The 19949-nt window shown below is 47.4% G+C and overlaps 1 protein-coding gene across 1 annotated transcript in view; it reads left to right on the forward strand.

The window, feature by feature from the left end:
* The first annotated feature begins 11123 nt into the window (after positions 1-11123).
* The window catches only part of TMC3 (transmembrane channel like 3), a 35858-nt gene continuing 27032 nt past the window's right edge, over positions 11124-19949 (forward strand). Inside the window, exons 1-4 of the mRNA XM_070617165.1 lie at positions 11124-11309; positions 12580-12726; positions 15569-15644; positions 18560-18641. Coding sequence (XP_070473266.1) covers positions 11221-11309; positions 12580-12726; positions 15569-15644; positions 18560-18641 — 394 coding nt within the window. The 5' untranslated portion in view covers positions 11124-11220. The remainder of the gene's footprint in view (positions 11310-12579; positions 12727-15568; positions 15645-18559; positions 18642-19949) is intronic.

Consider the following 19949-nt stretch of genomic DNA (forward strand, 5'->3'; position numbering starts at 1 on the left):
GGCACTTTTGCACGTACTCCCCATCCGGGCCACGTGTGCTCATCCCAGAATCAGCCAAGTTTGGAAATTCTACTTTGGCCTTGATATTAGGCTGGATTGGAGAGAACAGAGCAGAAGGATAGTAGGAGGGGAACAGAAACTTTTAAAATGAGGGTGCGGAAGGATTTCTGCTGTGGGCCGACAGAGAGAGAAAGAACAGGAAAGGGTCAAATAAGCACATTCTGGATTTTAGCAAGCAAGACTTTGTTCATGGTCCCCCCCCCCCCCCACAACATCTCTGTCGATTGCGTCTCTGTTTTATGGCCATTTGGAGATCACTGGAAGTCTATCCCGTAATTGTTTTCTTGCTAAGCTTCCTTGATGCAGAAAAATGATAATGCATTCAGGATGCTTTCAAAAGTCCCGGGGGAAATTAATTTGTTTACAGGATTGTGCATCGTATGGTTAAACCAACAAGGAGAAACAGACAGCCCTCTTTCTCAGCCCAGCTAAACCACTGTCAAGCGAGGTCACGGGGCAGGCAACGTCTGCGGGTCCCAGGGAGCTCCACAGCGGTCACCTGTTTTGACTGTGGCCGTGCAGACGCGTCCTGGCCATCCTTCTGAGAGTCGCTTTCCAATCATCCTCTCTCTGGTGCCGTTCTGTTACCAGGTGCCAGCTCAGCTCTCTGCTCTGGGCTCTTGTTCATCTTCCCGGGACCAACGCGTATGGCACAGACGGACACCCTTTCTTCAGTCCGTCCCTGCTGCCTCCTCCTCATGTCCTCATGAACCTTTTCTCTCCATCTCACAGCCACACTCATGGTTTCCTGGCACTTGGGTGTATTCTTGCACCCCAAACTCTACACTGGAAGTGAACCATGGGGACATGCAAGCAGATGGCACCTGGGGGTTAAAAACAGGTGCACAGGATTGAAATGCAATACAAATCAATGAGAGGCCTGTGCCATCTAGAGGTGCACCATAATATAAAATTTCCCAGGGACAGCGTTTAATCGTACATTTTTATTCACTATCACATATGCCAAGTCTGCATTATCACAGTTTCCGGATTAGCAGGGTAGAAATTTAATAAGACCCTATTATAATTAGTGAGGCTTGTCTTCCTTTCTTAACCTCACGGAATATACCACTTAACAAATTTCATGCTTCCTGCATTTGGGCCGGGACCACGTGTTCAATTACACAGTGAAGTCTCGCTCAGCAGGCAGCCCCCTTCGCCGGGAGCTCTGGGGATTAATCGCTGTGTCTCTGGGCTGCGGCAGGCTGCTTCCCTCATCCACGGCAGACCGCACTCAATGCAAACACCCCGAGTTAAATTCTGCATTGGTAATTGGCTACTGTTCCGGCTTGTTTATTACACATATATGCTTTTTAGAAGGGGAGGGACTCTCAGAATTTTATTTGTATTTGTAGCTGGATTCAAGAGCACACACAATGTGTCTGTCTTGTAGTTAATAAACAGATTTGTGTCATACTTTCTTTGCCAATTCTCTACATGAGTCAGGTCAGTTATCCAGAAATAGTTTCAGAGATGTATACCAGGGACTCAGGGATGGTTCAACATCCTCAAATCAATCAATGTGATACAGCATGTTCACAAAATGAGGAATAAAAACCACATGATCATCTCCATAGATGCAGAGAAAGCATTTGACAAGATCCAACATCCATTTATGATAAAAAAAAAAAAACTCTCAATAAAATGGGTATAGAAGGAAAATACCTCAACATAATAACGGCCATATATGACAAACCCATTGCCAACACCATACTTAACAGTGAAAAACTGAACGCCACCCCTCTGAGAACAGGAACAAGTTGAGGGTGTCCACTCTCACTACTCCTATTCAACATAGCACTGGAGGTTTTGGTCAGAGCAATTAGGCAAGAGAAAGAAATAAAAGGAATCCAAATTGGAAAGGAAAAAGTGAAACTCCCACTGTTTGCAGGCGACATGATTTTATATACAGAAAACCCTAAAGAATCCATTGGGAAACTGTTAGAAATAATCAACAATTCCAGCAAAGTTGCAAGGTACAAAGTCAACTTACAAAACTCAGTTGCATTTCTATACATTAATAATGAACTAACAAAAAGAGAACTCAAGAATACAATCCCACGTACATTCACAACAAAAAGAACAAAATATCTAGGAATAAATTTAACCGAAGAGGGGAAAGACCTATACACTGAAAACTATAAGGCATTACTGAAAGAAATCAATGATGACATAAAAAAATGGAAGGAGATTCTATGCACACGGATTGGAAGAATAAACATAGTTAAAATGTCCATACTATCTAATGCAATCTACAGATTCAATGCGATCCCAATCAGAATCCTAATGATATTCTTCACAGAAATAGGACAAAGAATCCTAAAATTCATATGGGGCAAGAAAAGACCCGAATACCTAAAGCATCACTGAGAAAAAAGAACAAAGCTGGAGGCATCACAATCCCTGACTTCAAAATGTACTGCAAAGCTACAGTAATCAAAACAGCATGGTGGTACAAAAACAGGCACACAGACCAATGGAACAGAATTGAAAGCCCAGAAATAAAATCACACATCTAGGGACAGCTAATCCTTGACAAAAGTGCTAAGAACATACAATGGAAAAAGGAAAGTCTCTTCAGTAAATGGTGCTGGGAAAACTTGTCAGTCACATGTAGAAGACCAAAAGTAGACCATTATCTTTCCCCATACACAAAAATCAACTCCAAATGGATTAAAGACTTGAAGGAAAGACCTAAAACCATGAAACTCCTAGAAGAAAATATAGGCAAGTGCACTATTTGCCATCCGTCTTAGAAGGATCTTTTCAAATACCATGTCTACTCGGACAAGGGGAACAAAGGAGAAGATAACCAAGTGGGACTTCATCAGACTAAAGAGCTTCTGCAAGGCAAGGGAAAAGAGGATTGAAAGAAAAAAACAGCTCACTAGTTGGGAGAAAATATTTGCAAATCATGTATCTGACAAGGGGTTAATCTCCATAATATATAATGAACTCACACAACTGAACAATAACAACAAAAACAACCTGATCAAAAAATGGGAAGAGCATATGAACAGACATTTTTCCAAAAGAAGATATACAGATGGCCAATAAACTCATGAAAAGATGTTCATGGCTAATCATCAGGGAAACGCAAGTCAAAGCTACACTAAGACATCACCTTATACCCATTAGAATGGCTATATCACCAAGACTAAAAATAACAAATGTTGGAGAGGATGTGGAGAGAAGGGAAGCCTCACACACTGCTGGTGGGAATGCAAACTGGTGCAGCCACTGTGGAAAACAGTATGGAGATTCCTCAAAAAATTAAAAATAGAACTACCATATGACCCAGCCATCCCACTACTGGGTATCTACCCAAACAACTTGAAATCAACAATCCAAAGTAACATATGCACCTCTGTGTTCACTGCAGCACTATTCACAACAGCCAAGACATGGAAACGATCCTAGTGCCCCCATCAACTGAGGACTGGATAAAGAAGATGTGGTATATATACAATGGAATACTACTCAGCCAGAAAAAAGACAAATTCATCCCATTTGCAACAACGTGGATGGATCTGGAGGGAATTATGCTAAGCGAAATAAGCCAGCCTGAGAAAGACAAACAGCAGGTGATTTCATTCATTTGTGGAACATAAACAAACACATGGACAAAGAAAACGGATTAGTGGTTACCAGGAGAAGGGAGTGGTGGGGGGGTGTCCATATGGGATAAAGGGGCACATATATATGGTGGCTGACAAATAATAATGTACAACTGGAATCTCACAAGGTTATAAACTATTATGACCTCAATAAAATAATAAAATTTAAAAAAAAATAGTTTCAAAATCATTCTCATCAGGCTTTCATGCTGAGGTTAAAATAATGTTAATACGGTGATAATAGCGGCCATAATAATAGTTCATATAAAATTCCTGAGCTCAAACCATTTCAGCCACGCTTTCCTGATGAGGGTTAGATAATAAAACTGCTATAGACACAACGATACAACATAGTTTCCAGCTGTGAGGCTCCCACAATGCTCCAGACACTGCTCTGGGCCGTCGTGCACAACGTCACTAGTCCTCGGAACAGCCCTGCAGGTTCTTTCCACCCTGTGGGTAAGGAATCGGGCCAGAGCAGAGCGAGCAACAGAGTCACATTGCAGGAGCTGAGCTCACAGAAACACTTCAGTGTAGACTCTATTATTAATTTCATTCTAGAGATAAAGTGACGGTATTTGTTTCCTATGTCGGCTGTGACAAATTATCACAGACCTGGTGGTTTTAAACAATAGAGATTTATTTTCTCACAGTTCTGTGGCCAGAAGTCTGACACCAGCATCACTGGGCCACAAGGATGCTGTCAGCAGGGCCACTCCCCCCGGAGGCTGTCCCCTGCCTCTCCTTTCGGCTCCTGGCGGGTGCCAGCACTCCTCGGCTTGTGGCTGCTTCACCACAATCTTCAAGGCCAGCGTCTTCAAGCCTCTCTCTGCTCCATGTTCACATCAAGTGAGAGAAAACCTCCCGCTACCTCCCTCTTTTAAGGTTCCATGCGATTGCATTTAGGGCCCACCCAGATAATCCAGGATGATGGTCCCATGTCAAGATACTTAATTCTATCTGCAAAGACCCCCTCTCCTTTTTTTCGCTCTGAAAGGTACCATTCACAGCTGAAGGGATCAGGATATGAACTTATTCTGAGTTTGGACATTCGCACAGCGACGTTTCTTTCTATTTCCTGTGTGATGCCCTTGAGATCATGGGAAGAGTGGAATCTCCAGGTCAGACCCAGTGCTCACCATCCTCGTCTTGTGGTGATATCGCAACACCAAGCGATGCCCTAACTCGACACAGCGCGGGGGCCTGGCAAATGCTCCCCGAGCGAACCGACGACAGAACGAACACAGAGGCCCTCGCTACAGCAGGGAGGGAACGAGAAAGAAAGCGGAAAGAACATGGGAACCCCACCCGGCAAACATAGAGAATGTAATATGTTTCATTCTTTAAAATTAGGGGGAAACGGCAGCCCCACTAGGAACTGGGAAAAAGAGCCATTGACATGCTAAATGCTTCGAGAAGTTTCCAGAAGATATGGTGAAAGGGGAAAAGGTCAGAGAAAGCTCTGATGGCCAAGTCAGAACTGTCGTTCACAGGAAACTGAGGCAGAGTTAAGAGGAAGGCACTAGACTGTTACAGAGGGACCAGGGCTGACGTGAAGACGGGCAGTGGAAGAGACCGGGCATTTCTCGTTCTGCCTCTTTCTTTGTTGCAGCTTAAAAACATTCAGAATGGTAAACAAGAGGTGATGGGCACACACAGCAGAATATTACTCAGCCTTGAAAAGGAAGGAGATGCCGTCACTCGCTGCAACATGGACGAGCCTTGAGGACATTGTGCTGAGTGAAATCAGCCCGTCACAAAGGACAAATACTGTACAATTCCACTTACAGGAAGGACCTCGAGCAGCCAAATTCCTAGAGACACAAGGGAGAAGGGTGATGCCAGGGGCCAGGGGAGGGGCAAAGGGGAGCTATTGTTTAATGGGGACAGAGTTTCCGTTTGGGAAGATGGAAAAGTTCAGATGGACGGTGGTGGGGGTTGCAATGTACTTAATGCTGCTGAACTGTACACTTAAAAATGGGTAAAAGGAGGGGCCAGCCTGGTGGCACAGTGGTTAAGTTCACACACTTCTGCTTCTGCAGCCCCGGGTTTGCGGGATCGGATCCTGGGCGCCGACTTACACGCTGTTCTTCAAGCCACGCTGAGACGGCATCCCACATACAAAATAGGGGAGGACGGGCATGAATGTGACCTCAGCAACAAGCTTCCTCCAGCAAGAACGATATTTAGAATTAGATGGTAGGGGGATCAGAACAAGAGTGGCCCTTCCAAAGGGTAAGCCGCCAGCACTGGAGTTTTTTGCAGATTCCGATTCTCTGTGACGTCGTGAGGTCTCCTCTCTGTGCCTCGAGGAGTGGCTGGCACCTTTCACCACAGAGCTGGGCACACGCCCGGCTCCGGCCGGGGCCCCGAGGAACGGCAGGAGGGAGCTGAGCGCCAGGACACAGCCCGATGCCGACCGGAAAACCAGACCAGACACCACGTGTGAGACCCACTTCAGCACCTGGTGCCCTTCCCAGACCTCCAGGGCGCGCAAATGGCAGCTCCTTCTCTTCTACGGGCCTAAGAGAAGGAGATAAAATTCTGAAAGAAAAAAGTGGGGGAGGGTACTTAAATTTTTTTTAAAGTCTTAAAGCAGATCTTGGGGGGAGAACAGCTGGATTTTAAAAGGTCTTTATACAACAAGAAAAGGAATTATGTGTCAGAAATACAAGGTGAAAGATGCCAATAAAAATGGAAGGAAAAGATGGAGGTGATTTTCCTAAAGGAGAAAATTCTTCAATATCACGTTTAGACTAAAGCGAGAACATGGTCAAGTCCGTGGCTGGTGGTCAGCGTCTCATAAAGACGCTTTGATAGGCATCCACTCTGTTCGGTTCACTCAGCGGACCCGCGGTCCTCTTTGCGGTCGCCTTGGCTGATGGAGACTTGGCATGTCTGTAAGGACGCGGGTGCGGGACTCGCTGAGAAGAGGCTGCCCCCTTGGAGAGGACTCGGCCGTGCTCTCTCCAAGACCTCAAACACTAGGGAAAATGCCACCTAAAAATCACTAAGGAAAGATCTCAGCCAACCACCAGATGGTTGCTTGACAAGAAACTCAACTGCTTTCCTTTACCCCGTTTTTTGAGAAAGTTCCATTTTTTCCCTTGTCCTGGGGCAGTTGAGGTGTTTAGACACAGTCACCCATAGAAAAGACTTTCTCTCCTGGAGAAAGCGAAACACGGAGCAGGACAGGGTGGCTCTGTGGTCCATCTCCCAGCGCAGCCCGCAGGGCGGTCAGTGCCTCCTCAGAAAGGATGCTGCGGGGTGGCGACCGTCCGTCTTCACTTATTGCAAGAGGCAACTGCACCAGGGACAGCCCCACCGCCAGCCTGGCTGTGACTCTCTCAGACTATTTAAGTGACTAACAGAGCTTCACGTGACTCCTGACAGAGCTCTCAGCATCTGCCCAGTTTCCGGCTTATTTGCAGCTAACGACTTCATGAGAAATTCAACAAAAACAAAATCCGTTCTCATGTCTCGACAATTTCGATTGTTACTCAGATAATTGGAAACAATATATTCTTGCGCATCTTTTCGAAATAACATTTTCCAGTCCCCGAACATATTTCTAAACACCCAATAAAAGCTTTTAGAGTCATTAAAACAATATAACGGGTGTGTAAATGAATCTCAGAGATGGAAAAGTCTCTCTTGTAAAATCCAGAGCTGAAAATTTGGTAACTTAGAAAAAGGAGCTTGGCGTTGTCGACGGGACTCACACAGAACATTTCAGACGCGCTCGGGGATAACAATGTCCCAGAAGACAGTCTACTTAGCGGGGGAAAAAAGGGCTTTAATTGGTGACGTAGGAAACGAGTGTTTTTGTTCCTATAAGCTAAGCCGTCTGATGATTTCTGTCGAAACCTCTTGGGAGTTATAACCAAATTTTATTCTTTTTTTTTAACTGAAAGGGGTTTGCGTTTTATACAAATAGGTCCTCACCTGCCACTTTGTTCTCTTTCCCTCCATCACCTTCCTTCTCTGCCACTCAGATCCTGCGAGGAGGTGGTCCAGGAAATGCTAGTTTTACCTCATTTTGACATTGGATCTTGATTTTTTTTAATGTTTCAATTGTAAGAATTTCAGGGATTTTTAGTCATATCATCTATCTATCTATCTGTCTGTCTGTCTGTCTATCATCTATCTATCTGCCTATCCATCTATCTATCTGTCTATCTATCATCTATCTATCTGTCTTTCTGCCGATCTATCTATCTGCCTATTTGTCTATCTATCTATCTGTCTGTCTGACTGTCTGTCTATCTGTCTGTTCTATCTATCTATCTATCTATCTATCTATCTATCTATCTACGCTGGTTTAACTTAAAATCATCCATCGCACCTGAAGCCTCTAATAGATTGTCAGAGGAAGTTGGACACACATGAGTAATGTGTCCCTTTGTATCCAGAAAGCCACCTCCCCTGCTGCACCTGCCTCCCTCCACCAGCCCTCGGAGCCCAGAGGAGCGGAGCTCAGAGAGGGATGCAGGAAGAAGATCAGGGCTCCTCTTGCTGGGAGTCAGGAGCAGCAATCACAGCCTCACCTTGAGCTCAGCACCAGAATGTGCCAGGTGGACTCGAAGGGGAATTTTTAAAAATCAGACCAAGAAAACCATAAAGAGACCACGGACAAATCTAATCACATTCAGAACTCATTTTAGGGGCCGACCTCCTGGTGTGGTGATTGAGTTCTCATGCTCCGCTTTGGTGGCCCAGGTCCAGATCCCAGGCACAGGCCTATGCCACAAGTCAGCCATGCCTTGGTGGTGTCCCACATACAAAATAGGGGAAGACTGGCACAGATGTCAGCTCAGGGCCAATCTTCCTGAGCAAAAGCAAAACAAAAAACCCTCATTATACCAATGATAATAAAAACACATTAAATCAGTATAAATATAAAAAGAGAGACTTTCATTTGACCATATACTGAATTTTTTTAAATGACATTCTCCTTGATCTGGTAATTTCATTTCTGGAAAACTAATTCTAAAGAAATGATGCTAAAAGTGGAAATAATATCAATGGCAAAAAATGTATGTGGGAGGACAAAATGGCTGTTTGAGAAATGGGGAAAAATTGAATATTTCATGTTCTAGATGGAATATTCCACTCAGTGGCCTATTGGCAAAATATGTTCACAGAAGATTTTTTAAAAACATGGACATCGCTTTAGATATAAAATTGATGGAAAAGTTAAAAGAAATGTGTGTATAGAGTAAAATTGCAAAATATATAAATACAGAGAAAAATATATACTTGGTAAAAAGCTGAAAATGTTAACAGTTAATATCATTAAGCAATATTGTTCTAGGTGGTTTTTCCTATTCTAATTTTCCTATTGTTTCCATTTCTTATTTAATGATTATATGTCACTTTCATAATAAAAAATGTTTAGAAATCTACATTTCTTTAAAGTTAGGCAAACAGGGAGATAATTGATTCATATCCAAAGTAATCATTATTCCTATTTAATTACTCCCATTAATTATGATCTGGATATTAAAAATAGTTAAATATATTCATATTAATCCATTTTATCTCACCCAAGCTATCAAACAGAATTAACTGAAGAAAAGAAAACAATTAGGTTTGCACTAATTTATTTTAATAAATCCATGTAGGACCTCAAAATTTTCCATTCCCTCGCTCTACCCCCGAAAACACAAATATATACATGCAAAGAAGAGATGAAAATGCTCAAAATAGTCAATTGCATAAAATTTATATATAATATTTCCAATTTTGAATAAATATTTCAAAAGCAGAGAGGCCTTTGGAAAAAATAGGAGGAAAAAATCTTTGAAATGTTCAGAAATAGTGTGTGTAAGAAGAGATCTCTAAGAGAATGCCGAAAAAAACCCTCAGGAGTCTAGAAATAATCCTAATATCTCTGCCATTTTGTCCACTTGATAAACACAAGTTTTGTCTAGTGTTACTACACACAACATCAGGTCAAACGGCCTCGGGCAAATCGGCAGACAGGTGACCTGGTCTGGTAGGCCTGCGGCTGCTCCTCTGACCCACAACCAGCCCTGGCTCCCGGCTCCTGCTTCGTTCCCAGGCCCTGAGCCCCAATCTGACACCTGCCTGGTACCCGCTGAGCCTCAGGACCCGGGGCCAGGGCTGTGGTTTACCTCGGCCAGTCCAGCGCGTGGCACATAGGAAGAGCTGTCCAGTTCCTCGCTAAGGGATTAATGAAGAAATGAATGAATGAATGAATGAATGAGTGAGTCCCTCTGCTACACCCCACACCCGGAGACGCTGATGAATTTCCTTCCTGCCCCGTTGTCTGGTGCCCACCCTTCTCGATATGCGTTGACTCGGTTTGTTGAGTCTCTGGTGTACTAGGCAGCTTGGTCAACAGGAAGGGCCATTTCTACTTGGGCCCTGCACCCTCCCGTTCGGTTAATGTACAATTAACCTTTCTGCAAACAAACCGTTTCTTGTGTTAATTAGAAAATTGGGGTTTACATCGTGAGACTGTGGGAAAGTCCTGGACTTGGGGATGAATTCCTCGACCGGGGATCCTCGTGAGAGGTGGTTATGAACGCTAAGAATGGGAGCCTGCAGTGACAAGGGGCTGGGGCCCTTCCTCTGCGGCTGGGGAAGCGGAGAGGAGCTGCCGGTCTCCACCCAGCGTCCAGGGAGGGCCGGGCGCCCCATCTGACAGCACGTGAGCATTTCTCAGAACCTTGTGGATCGTCTTACCTCCCTCAATTCTTCCTCTCTTACCATGGAGCTCTAGGAGGCCTCCCGCCGTCTCTCAGCCCATCTCACAGGACCATCATGCAATTAATGTGACCTCACTTAGTAAGCACAAATATAGGAAAAGTGTGAATTTTATTATTATTAATGTCATGCTGACGTATTGAGGGGTGACGTGTCGTTATTTCCAAAACCTACTTTTGAACGGTGTCGGGAGAAAAAGAGCAAATGTGGCAAAATGTCAGCAATTGGTGAATCTAGGCTGGGAGAATACTGTTCTGTGGTCCTGTTCTGCCAAAGTTTCTGTAGGTTTTTCAAAATAGAAAAAAAAAAAAAAAGATGAGAAAAATAAAAACAAATAAAATGTTGTGACCGTGCCTCTCCTGGACTCTGCTGTGTGAACACAGGCAAGATTCTTACCCTCGTTAAGCCTCTTTCTTGAGATGGGAAAATGGGAAAAAATAAGCTGTGCCTTACATTCTCCTTCAGGGTTTTGTGAAGATCACGGCAATAGACGTAAACGCTTTGAAACCACAGAGCCGTGTCTGGGCTCGAGGGGTCGCCGATGCCATCACTCCAGTGGCACCAGCTGATCCCCAGGTCGACCCAGCCGAGCTCCCCTCTGCGCTGTCTGGACTCAGCCAATCTGTGTGGCCGCGGCCACCTTCGCGTTGCATATGCATGACTCGCCTCTGGGCGGCCCTGCTCCCAGCCCAGCCGCAGACTAGCAGTCCTGCTCCTGGCAACCGGAGGGCAGCGTGAGGAGCCGTTGGTCGGCTGGAGCAGACCCCTCCTGCTGGCTTCCCAGTGCCCTGCCCGCAGCAGGTCAGCTCCCATGAAACCCTCAAAGGCGTCCCAGCGCTACAGGAGCGTGCGGAGGAACGCCGGCCAGCACTATTTCTACCAGGAGTCTCTGCTGCTCAGGTGAGCCAGTCCCATCCGCAGAGGAGGCAGGTGTGCGAGGAAGGGACCTGGGGTCACGGGAGCCTTGCTTAGGTCCAAGCAGAGGACAAGTCCTCATCCTGCTCGGTTCCCCTTCGGCAGGAGCCCAGAAACCCCTTCCTCCAGGTTCTTGCACAACTTGGTTGGGAACCTCAGCCGTGTGCACAGAGGGCTGGACGTGTTGGTTGACCAGGGGGTCCGAATCCAAAAGCCTGGACTCCGACCCGGCATTACTGCTGGCCAAACCCGCAGGCACCTTCATCTGCTCTCTCTCTGTTTACTCCATCGGCAGCGTCAGGAGAGAGTGGATGATACATCCGTCATAATAAACCAGGTGCCTGTTGGAAAAGTCTTCAGGTTCATCAGAAGTGGGGGGAGTGCTGTTGGAATTGTTAAAGATTTATAAAGGTATGTTAAAACCTCCAGTAATATGGAGAAATTGGAGAAAAGTCTTCATTCAGTAAGCAAAAACTATCCGAATTGGAGAAAAGCAAAGAAATTATTTTGTCTTACTTGTAAGTGCATCATTCATCCAACAGACACAGCCACACAGTCACATCTCCTCCTAAACAGGTACACGAGGTTAGCATGTTAATCGTTACCGGGAATAAATGTTGCCGCACCTTTAAAAAAATTGTTCTGCCAGAGATTAACTATTTCCCTGAGATGTTTGTCCACGTAAATTTATTTAGCCAATTTCTGGTTCGTGGAAACTGCTGTCTGTTCTGCTTCCGTTATCTTGGGTTTCAAAAGAATGGAAGTGGGAATGTCAGCACGGGGTCTCTAGGGGACAGAGCTTGGTTTTTCCTTATTTTACTTCCAGGGCTGGGGGACAAGAAAGTCTGTAAAATTAGCCGATTATTTCAATGAGCCTGAACTAGAAACTGTTTTCCCACCAAAGATGCTGCTGTTTAGGAATCGCATATAAGCACCGTCCTGTCTCCTTTATGACACCTGCTGAGAACGTCTTTCATCCTGAGGCCCGTTGTCTTTTACTGACCCACCGAAGTAACAGAAGATAATAAATGTGCCTCAGTGGGCTGCTCACACGGCCTGATTCTCTCTTTGCTTTTTTGGACCCCGCCCTTTCACACACACACACACACACACACACACACACACACACACACACACACGCTTCACACAGATGCCCCTGGGGCAGGGAGGTGCTGAACTTGCCCAGGGCAAGGAGATCTTTGCTGGAAACAATTCTCCTAATGCGATTTCCTCCTTAATGTCCTGATCCATTCAGCAACTTGGACGACAGCTTCAATGCTGACGAAACGGGGGACAGCACTGATCCAGAGCACATCTTCCAGAATATCCAGTTTCAGAAGGATCTCATGGCAGACATTCGCTGCAGACCCTGGACCATGGGACAGAAGCTGAGGGCGCTGAGGTAGGAGCCTCAATAGCAATTGTTGGTTATTTCAGGCCTGCTTTGCACCAAACCCCCGCCCTGCCCATGGCAATGAGCACAGAGACCCACGTGAACAGTCGCTCTTGCCCTAACTGAGAGGAGGCACAAAGATGTCCAAGGCCTCGAGCTGGTCCACACGGGGCCTCAAGGTGGCCCGTTCCTCTGGGTGTGTCTATACGTGTCTGTCTGGGTTGGGTGTGTGTGTGGGTGGGTGCAAAGTTTTTGGTTTTCTATGTCCTTGCAAACACTAGATTGTAGCGTTGTGTCTAGAGGTGAACAGCACAACGTAACTCACCAGAGACAGGTGTAGGATCTAGACGGAAAATAGATGCTGATTTCACCTGCTTAGCTGTCGCCTCCCTCTGGGGGGGGCATCGCTACAGGAAACCAGATTACAAGACATTTAGGGTCAGACGGAGAGTCTGTTTAGATAATTGTGAAGAGAGAACGATCAGAAGACCGACTGCCTGGATTCAGATGCCACCTCTACCCACTGCCAACGCTGCTATAATCTTAATTTCTGCAAATACCAGTTCCTTCCTCTTTAAAGTCGAAGTGACGGTGAAGAATAGCATCTACGTCCTGCCGCAGGGTTTCCAAAAACGTCCACTGTTAAGCCGTCAGGGTTCTATTAAAGACTCAGAGTGCTTGGTTGCCCTCAGACCTGCTCAGTCAGAAATCATGGGGGAAGGCCCAGCATTTTTAACACTCATTCAGGGTGAGTCTTTGCCTCACTGAAGTTTGAGATCCTCTGGTAGCAGTTCAAGGATCAGATGAGATAAACCAGGTGAGCGGTCGGCATGACTTCTGCTGTGTCGCACGTGCCGCCTCCGGGCGAGCGATGACCGGCGATGCTGACACCGGGGTCACAGCAAAGGCGGTTAGGAGAGTGGTGGCAGTGACCGTACCCTGAGCTAAGCCGACCTCTGAAGCAGACCTCCCTGGAGAACGAACCAAACACCTGATCCTCAGCCACCCGCTGTGTAGACGGGACGAGAACGTCTGTCACATCTACGGCTTGGTGCCCCTCTCCAGACGTCACAACAGCCCACTCTCTCCCCATCTTGACCCTCAGGCTGGTGTTTCTTTCCCACCAGATCACGCCTTCACTACATGTCCACTCCAGGCACTGTTTTCCAGTCTGACCAAAGATGCAGCCTGAGCCTCTGATGGCTGGAGCAGGCGGCTAAGATCATCCGTAGTTTTCGCTCTCAGACCTCTCTAATTAATTTTCACATCTGTTATCAGCTCTCATCGCTTCCATCTCTTTGAGTAAGGATGGCATTTTTCAGATGACAAGACTGATCCTCAGAGACACTGAGTGTCTCCCCCCGGGACACACAGCTCGTGAGTGCTGGCACCGAGCTTTAAACCTAGGTTTTCTGATGCCCAACTCCAATGTTCTATTCTATTGAAACAGAGGAACTCTGCCAAAGTAATCAGTGAAGCGACTTACTGAAATAAAAAAAGGCATGTGCTCTATGAGAATTTTTGAAAACCATACAGAAATGCTGGTGGCTGATGATTCTCTCAGCAGTGAGAGACTGAGTCTTTCTAACCTGCGGGAGGAGCAGGGCAAATGCTAGGTGATCTGTCGAGGCACTCAGAAACGCAAGGACACACGAGCCTTCCGCCTGGTGCCTGCCCGGCGCTCAGCCACAGCCCAAGACAGCCGGCGCCGGCCTCCGGGCACCTGCATTTGTCATCGCCTGGCACACAGCCCTGTCCTCACCTTGAGAAGCCCGTGGATCAGTGCTTCATCAATTGTCCTTTCTGCGGTGCCTCCACGGAAGTCACAGGGCAGTGGAGCCTGACTGCCTGGATCCGGGGGTGTGGCCGACTTGGATGGAGGCAGCTCTGGGCTGGGCCAGGAGCATCCACCCCTGTCATGCAGCGCGTGCTGGTTTCCTGTGGAGAGGCCAGTGGTCCATGCCGTCGGAGTCGCACTGGGCTGTGACCGGGCCTGGGTCAGTTGCTTCTCCCCGGCCCCTCATAGCCCCCTCACACCTGCTCTCCTTGGCTATTGTCACCTTGCGCCTCCCTCATCCCTGTTGGCTCGTGGGCTCCTTCAGGCCCCAGTTCTGTTTTACCACTTCAGTATTCCTCTATGCTCGACTCAAAACGTGTGCAGAAAGTTTGCAGGGAAAAAAAATGTAAGTAATTAAACGAAATAAATTATTATTTAGTTTCCACGGGCCCCTATGTTTTCAATGCCGTGTAGGGTGAGACGTCGGCTCGTGCCTGCGTTTCTGGTCCTGCAGGATGAAGCTGGGCCGTGGAGACGGGGTGGTGGAAACCGGGCAGAGAGGCCCAAAATGAAGCAATCACTCTTGCTCATGGAAAAGAGAGTCAGCTGCTTCCTGTGTCTCCTGAGGAAGGACCTGGGGACAGTGGGTGTTGCTGGGAGGGTACGTGGAGGCACATGAGGAACTCCCTGAAAGGGAGTCGGCCCAACTAACAAACTGGATGATTCAGAGGAACGAAGTTCTCATAATCCAGCATGGGGTGGTCGACCTCAGATTCTGAGGACCTCACCGTGCAGCATCAGCTGAGGTCACGTCGAAGGTGGCGTTCGTCTCTGAGTCTTTGACTTCATTCTGTCCCATGGCACTAACATTTACTCTCTAACCCAGTTGTTCCTTTAGGCCAGATTTAACCACCCACCTCAGTGAATTCAGTCCATTTTCAAGGATTGATCACTTAGGCAGAGACATCAGGTCAACCCACCCACGTGGTCAGGGTGTCAGAAGTTTGGGCTGAATTAGGTTGTTTGCGGCTGTGTGACATCGCGCTGCTCACTGTCATGTCCTTCTTCCCCCAGACGAGCGAAGGAGATCGTGCTGAAGTTTGAGGGGAGGCTGACCCGGACTCGAGGCTACCAGGCAGCAGGTGCGGAGGTAAGAGCACACGGCATGCGTGGGCGCCCGACCCCTCCTGGGTCTCCATCCTGGAAGCCCTGCCTGTCCTCGCATGCTCGTCGTGCAAGGTCGTGCGTGTCCGTCATGAACAGCTGCAGAGCCCGGAGCCGAAGGCCTGCATTTCCCAGAACTTGGACCGTAGGCCCCAAGACCATCGCTTACCACTTGTGTGGCCCTGGGGGAGCCTAACTCATCAGGAGATGGGGGACTTGGTCCCCCGCTGCATGTAGATTTTATTCACTGCATCTCTTGTAGTGAAAAAGCTACGGGCCCGTGGAACAGCAAACTGCAGGAGCCAGGACGCCGGGTCCTTCTGCCGTTGCTCCCCTGCTCTGGGTGGACGGCCCTGAAAGTGATGTGGTTCTCATGTTTGGTTCTTAAGATCCCTCTTAGTTCTAACGGTCTCTGCCCTTCGTTTCTCACGTGATGCCAACAAGGGCCTTCATGACGTGGTTGGGCAAGAACACCCCCTCTGTGCAGCTCAAGGCACCTACCCACCGTCCTCCTAGCAGGTCCCCCTGCTTCCACTCACCTCCATCTGTGAGCCACTCTCTTCTGGAAACACAGGAATGAGGGCAGCGTTTGAAACGGTCAACTTCTTCTGCTATCCCTTGCTTAGATAAATAATGGATGGATGGATAGATGGATAGATGAATACATAGATAGATGGATGGATAAAAAGGCTTTCATTCCACTTAGAAATAAATACAGATTCCCTCCCAGGGCCATTGCCACCTGTTGGGTCTCATCCCACTGCTCTGCTCCATCCTCTTCTGTGAAATACCCGCTCAAGCTAACCCACAGACTGGTACTGGCTGCTCTCCCCTCCTGGGTAGCTCCCCTGCCAATTCCTCATCTCACTTCTTTCCACTCAGCTCTCAGCTCAGGTACGACCTCCCCAAACAGACCTTCCCCGACCCCTTGTCCCCGAGTCCTGAGGGACCGTGCGTCGGCTTCTTTGGCGCTGCCTCCCTTCTGCCCGAACACAAACTCTGCGCCAGCTGCCATCTTGCACGTCTGGTTCACTGTTTGCATCTGCAGGTCTGCAAACACAGCGCAGGTGCTCAGCACGCACTCTGAATGCACACGTGTTTCTTAAACTATAATACGTGTTGTCAGAACACGTTTATTGCAGGTGAACTGATAAGCCTTTTCGAAGACGAAAGGATGTTATTCTTAGTTACCAAAACTCTACAACTCGGGCCCATAATTAGGACCTATTTCTTCCCAGTCTGGTCTTTGGTTTGGTTTGGTTTTTGGTTTGCTCTTTGAATCTTGAGTCATTCCCGAGTTTCGAGGCTTTCGCAGTGGAGATTCAGGGCCGACCGTCAGAGAAGTACGGCATGTTTCCCACGCCTTGCTGAATCTGGGTGTTCAAAAAGTCACCTTTTTCCACCACACATCCCTTTAGGCGCAGGCAGTGTAGACTCTCCTCACCAGAAGGAGTGTGGGGGCTGTTCCGTCCAGGGCTCTCTGAAGTGAGCTGTGGGCCCCCGGCTTCTCAAGCAGGCCCCAGAGCCCGAGAGAGGCGGCTGTGCATCCCGCTTTAGTCCGTTCCAAGTGCTGAACCTGCTGCCCGACGTTGAATTGAGAGAGAACTCTGAGGACTACCGATTGGCTCCTACTTCTGTATGAGATAAATCCCAGAAAAAGAAAACAACTTCCCCAGGGGCATGTAATAAGACAGGGGTGGCGCTGGGGCTGGAACTCAGGGCTCTGGGCTCCCACTCGGCACCTCTCACCCTTCGGGACTTGACAGTGGGCCGATGACGCAACACTTTCCACCCCACGCCCTCCCCAAGGATGTCCAGCCCCAGTCTCTGGACGCTACAGGGATGGAAGGTCAGAAAGCCTTGCTCTGCCTCCCCACCGTGCAGATGAGCAAGCGGACAATACAGGGCCGAGTGTGACAAGCATCAGTAGACCAAAAACAACGACCTGGGAGTTTGCAAATAGAAGAAAGGATTTCCGGCCACAGAGAAGCCGTGGGAAATCCTCACGGGAGTGGCTGTGTCTCAGCCGGTCTTGAATCATGAGCAGAAGACGAACAATTCCAACTTCTGATAAAACAAACCAATTTCTGTTGACAAGCAGCTGCTCTGGCCTCGGCAGGCACGTCCGGAATGACATTACCATGTGCGTCTGGATGGGGACCGCCCGCTGCCTTGCAGCTCGGACGCTGTAATCACATTTGCCCGCCTTCTCCCTGAGATGATATCATTTGCTCCCAACACAAACCCAGATGTTTTGTGTTAAAATGCGTGACCTGCCAGTGCTGGGGGAGAGCAGGGCCAGCATCAGGGTGCACCCCACTCTATTCTCCTCTGGGAAAAAAAATGGTTCTTTGACAATTGCGTCTTAAACACACAGGATGGATTCCCAGAGCTCCTCGTGGCAGCTTTGGCCGGGAGAGAGGCTGGGAAATGAGCTCCAGCTGCAGGACGGGAGGCACGGCGGGGAGCCCTCATTCAGCGAATGTTCTGGACCTGGCTCCTGAGCAGGCATGGGCATTGTCAACACCTGGGGGGCTTGTTGGCCATGCGAATCCTGGGCCCCCCTCCCAGAGTGGGGTCAAGTGAGTGTGTTAGGACCACGTGCCCTAGTGGCTCCCACAGGAGTGGTAGGAATAAGTCAGGCTGTAAGCCCAGAGCAAGGGCACCTCAGTACAGGCCCCACGGCTCAGAGCCCAGAACAGGTGCCTCACCCAGGCGGGAGCACAGAGAGGACAAGGGGGCCTCTGTGGTCCCGGAGCTGCCCGCAGGCCTGTGAAATCATCACTCAAGGTCCCAGACGGTGTGTCCAGGAGCTCCTCCTCCATTTGGGATCCTAGCACCCCTGAGTCATCAGGGTCCTGGCGAACATAACGTCCTCTAACCCTGCTCCCTCTTTTCCAGCTCTGGCGCAAGTTTGCTCGTCTCGCCTGTAACTTTGTGGTCATCTTCATCCCCTGGGAAATGAGGATAAAGAAGATTGAGAGTAAGTGTTGGCAGATGGAGGGGTGGGGCTGGGATGCAGTGGTGGTGGCCAACCGACAGGGAGGCCTCAGGAGGGTCTGGAGTGTCCTGGTCCCAACACTGGGCAGCCAGGGGCCCCAGCACACATGATGCTGACCTGGGCTGGACATGGGACAATGGAGACAGAAGACGCGGCATCTGTCCCACCACCTCCCAGGATGGAAACAGGCCAGCATCCTGCTGGGCTCTGCTGTTCTCTATCAGTCATTCATTAGTCAGACACAACACGGACCCAAAAGGATCAAGTGAAAATCTGTGTAGATGAGTGAGGGTGACATGGGCAATTGCAAACTAAAAATACAAAAGTGTGGATTTTCGTAGAGGTGACTGTAACCATTTGTAAAAAAACACCCTAAAAAATAAATGAATCGCATTCACATTCATATTTACAAACACATGCGCAGTACAGACACACAACACACTACATCAGGAATAAACTTAACAATAAGTCTTAAATAAAGAAAACTGTAAACCTGGCCCACAGGATACAAAAAATGTCTTGTGAGGTGACACTGGATGATTTGACATTTGGAAGATACTGATTTTTCCCGATATCAATTTGTGAGTTTAATGCCATTCCAAGAAAAATCTCAATGTAATGTGAAATTACATTGTAATTTCTCAGTGTAATGTAAAACTCAACAAAATGATCAGAAAACTTACATGGAGGAAAAACCTCCAAGAGACTAATTGAAGAATGTTTTAAAGGCAAAAATGTAAATAAATTTGTGTAACCAAAATGGTAAAATACATTATAACAGCTACAACAGCTGAAAGAGTGTGGCATAGCGTCATAAATGAGGCTGGAACAATTGATTCCGCTGTTTTAAAGAATGAGGTATATCCTTCACTTTAAAGTTCCGTAAAATATCTAAACATAAAATAGGGAACTATGAAAGAATTAAAGGAAATATAAGTCATGGGATCTCAGAATGGAAGCCTGTCTAATTATAAACATAAAGAAGGAAATCATGGAGGGAAATATTGTTATATTTAGTTACATATAAAAGAAATTTTACATGCATAAAAAATAAACAAAGCTAAAGGTTAGCGGACAAATTGAGGAAAAAAACATTTTCAACATTTAAATGGAATTTAGCACTTTCATCCACAGCTGGTAGAAATGCAAATGGAGGCAGTATTTCTGGAGGAAAGGTGTAATTTATACCAAAAATCTTCAAGATGTTTATACTCCTTGAGACAACTCTTCCATCCTTAGCAACCAGAGAAAACAGCCCCAACAAAATCGATGCCCAAGGCCGTGTGGACG

Source organism: Equus przewalskii, chromosome 1 (genome assembly GCF_037783145.1).
Source record: "Equus przewalskii isolate Varuska chromosome 1, EquPr2, whole genome shotgun sequence".
Classification (NCBI taxonomy): domain Eukaryota; kingdom Metazoa; phylum Chordata; class Mammalia; order Perissodactyla; family Equidae; genus Equus; species Equus przewalskii.